This window comes from Vollenhovia emeryi, unplaced genomic scaffold (assembly GCF_000949405.1).
Source record: "Vollenhovia emeryi isolate VEMERY1.0 unplaced genomic scaffold, V.emery_V1.0 DF939365.1, whole genome shotgun sequence".
Classification (NCBI taxonomy): domain Eukaryota; kingdom Metazoa; phylum Arthropoda; class Insecta; order Hymenoptera; family Formicidae; genus Vollenhovia; species Vollenhovia emeryi.
In genome coordinates, this window is record NW_011967001.1 from 82,472 (window position 1) to 84,818 (window position 2,347).

At 33.5% G+C, this 2,347-nt stretch overlaps 1 protein-coding gene across 2 annotated transcripts in view; it reads right to left on the reverse strand.

The window, feature by feature from the left end:
* Positions 1–2,347, reverse strand: part of LOC105558202 — a 17,468-nt gene that overhangs the window by 1,882 nt on the left and 13,239 nt on the right. For both annotated transcript variants that reach the window (XM_012005781.1, XM_012005780.1), the window contains one exon: positions 2,083–2,294. In XM_012005781.1, coding sequence (XP_011861171.1) covers positions 2,083–2,294 — 212 coding nt within the window. The remainder of the gene's footprint in view (positions 1–2,082; positions 2,295–2,347) is intronic.

Sequence of the window (2,347 nt, forward strand, 5' to 3'; positions counted from 1 at the left end):
TTTTTTTCCGTGTAGCAGATACATAGCAATACATATAATTTATGTATGAAATACATGTTTAATACCGATAAATGTCCGCGTTATGGATACGTAATTTACGTTACATATCAGATACACAAGAATACTTCCAAAGTGTTTGATAGACCAAAATGTTAATACGATCCTCCAGCTAATGCAACTATTTCAGTAGTTTCCTTAGGTGTTTTTAAAAGCACTCTTGCATTCTTTGGTGAAGTTTTGAATTGTGGATGTAGAGCATGCCTCAAAATTTCCATAAGAGCATTAATAGCATTATGCCCAATTTTAAACTCAAAAGACCAATTTCGAAGATTGCACAACAATTCATTATCCATCACATCATCCATACTTTTATCATCAATGTCCATATTATCACCTACATCGTCACTCGAATCGTCAGAGTTTAATGATAAAGGTTGCATTTCTTCTCGTTGAATAAAATCTTTGTCGTCTGTGACTACTTCTATGTTATGTACTTCTTCCGAACATTCTTCTTCATTATTATTGTCACTAAAGTTTGGCAATTGATTATTACTAGGAAAAGATGATGTTGAAACTGATGATAATTGGTCATTTTCAATTCGACATTTTTTTATGCATTCGCCCAATGTACGTCCAAAATCAGTCACACCACTGCTTGACGATTCTAGCAAGAAATAATCTATTTCCGTTTCTTTTTGTGCTAATCGTCTCTTATGCCGCGAAGAAATATCACAGTTACTTATTTTTTTATCCATTATATGGAAAATTATTTATTATGTAACCTAGAAAAATAACACAATCATAATCAAATACTCATTAATATTACAGTTACAACCGTATGGAAATTCTAATCATTACAAAATATAAAAACTTACCTTTGATTCACTAATTTTATTTTTCACTAAATTATATAATCAAAACTTATAATAATTTTAACATATGATCACCGCGATTATAATACAGAAACGTCCCCGACTTTCCGTTTATCAGGTTTTTATAGGTTAATGGTGCTACTACGATGCACCATCTTATAATATATTCTTATACATTTTGTCCAATATGTATCAACTACGTGTTTGATACATAAATATTTATATAATATGCGCAGTATACCTGCTATGTATTACATACGTATTTTCACTTGGATATACCAAACATATTGCATTAATTACGTATTTAACACGTTATATTTCATATACATATAATAAAATTTCATGTAAATGAAATATTATTACGTATTTAATATACATATATAATTGCAATGAAAGGTGCTGTATGGGAAGCTTCGAAGATTTCGAAGAAACGAAGAAACTTCGCATATCAAATTTTCGAGGTTTTCAAATTTTTCGAAGATTCGAAGTTTCAAAGCTTTGAAGTTGTGAATTTTCGAAATTTCGAATATTCGAAGTCAACTAATGCATTAACGTATAAGTTTTCAAAGACCGACCTGATTTGTCATCTGTATTGGCGACTGAGGGTAGACTATCGAACTTATATAGATACAGTGAATGGAATGCAAGGAGTGAAAAACTTTTATACCCGGATTATACACTAATATTATGAACTTTATTTGTAAGACATAAATCAAAAGATTGCGATTCAACGATCAACTAACATTTCGTATATTCATTTAATTACACTACTGTCCCTATCTTCTATTCTCGTGTTTCGAATCAAGGCAGTCGGTCACAATGAATACATCTATAGTCGTTCTCAACGGTCTCTCGAGGATGAATTCGCGATGACGATGAATTGTATCTTTATGAGCGAATGGATAAATATGTGTCCGACAAAGAGTACGTTTGTTTTTTCTACTTTGCGTAATGACATTAATTAGTTGGCATTTAATTAGTTTACAGCTATAATAAAAACCGATTAATTTTACAAAATTTGTTATTGTTTTTTATCTTTTTAGTACATTAGTTGACTTCGAAACATCGACAATTCGAAGCTTCGAAATTTAAAATCTTCGAAGAAAAATCCCAGCTCTACTTCAAACGCTTTATAATTAAAACTTCATGTCGCGCTAAGATTGTACTACAACCGGCGAGGAGCCAACGAGGCTGCAGATTCTGTACTCACCTATGGTCGTGTAAATGGTGCCACAGTAAAACACGGCGTTCCAAAATGACCACACTCGCTCGCCTTTGTCCATCAGTCCCCGGCCGAAATAATCGTACAGATCTTGCTCGTACCGCGTCAGCTCGTTCACCGCTGCTCCTCTCCAACGGGACACGTCTGACGCCAGTACCGAGTCGTCGCAAAGTTCGCGAATCGTATTGAGCGTCTCGTTTCTACAATCGATGGAGAACATTTACGATAACTCGTACTTGACGCAAATATTGGA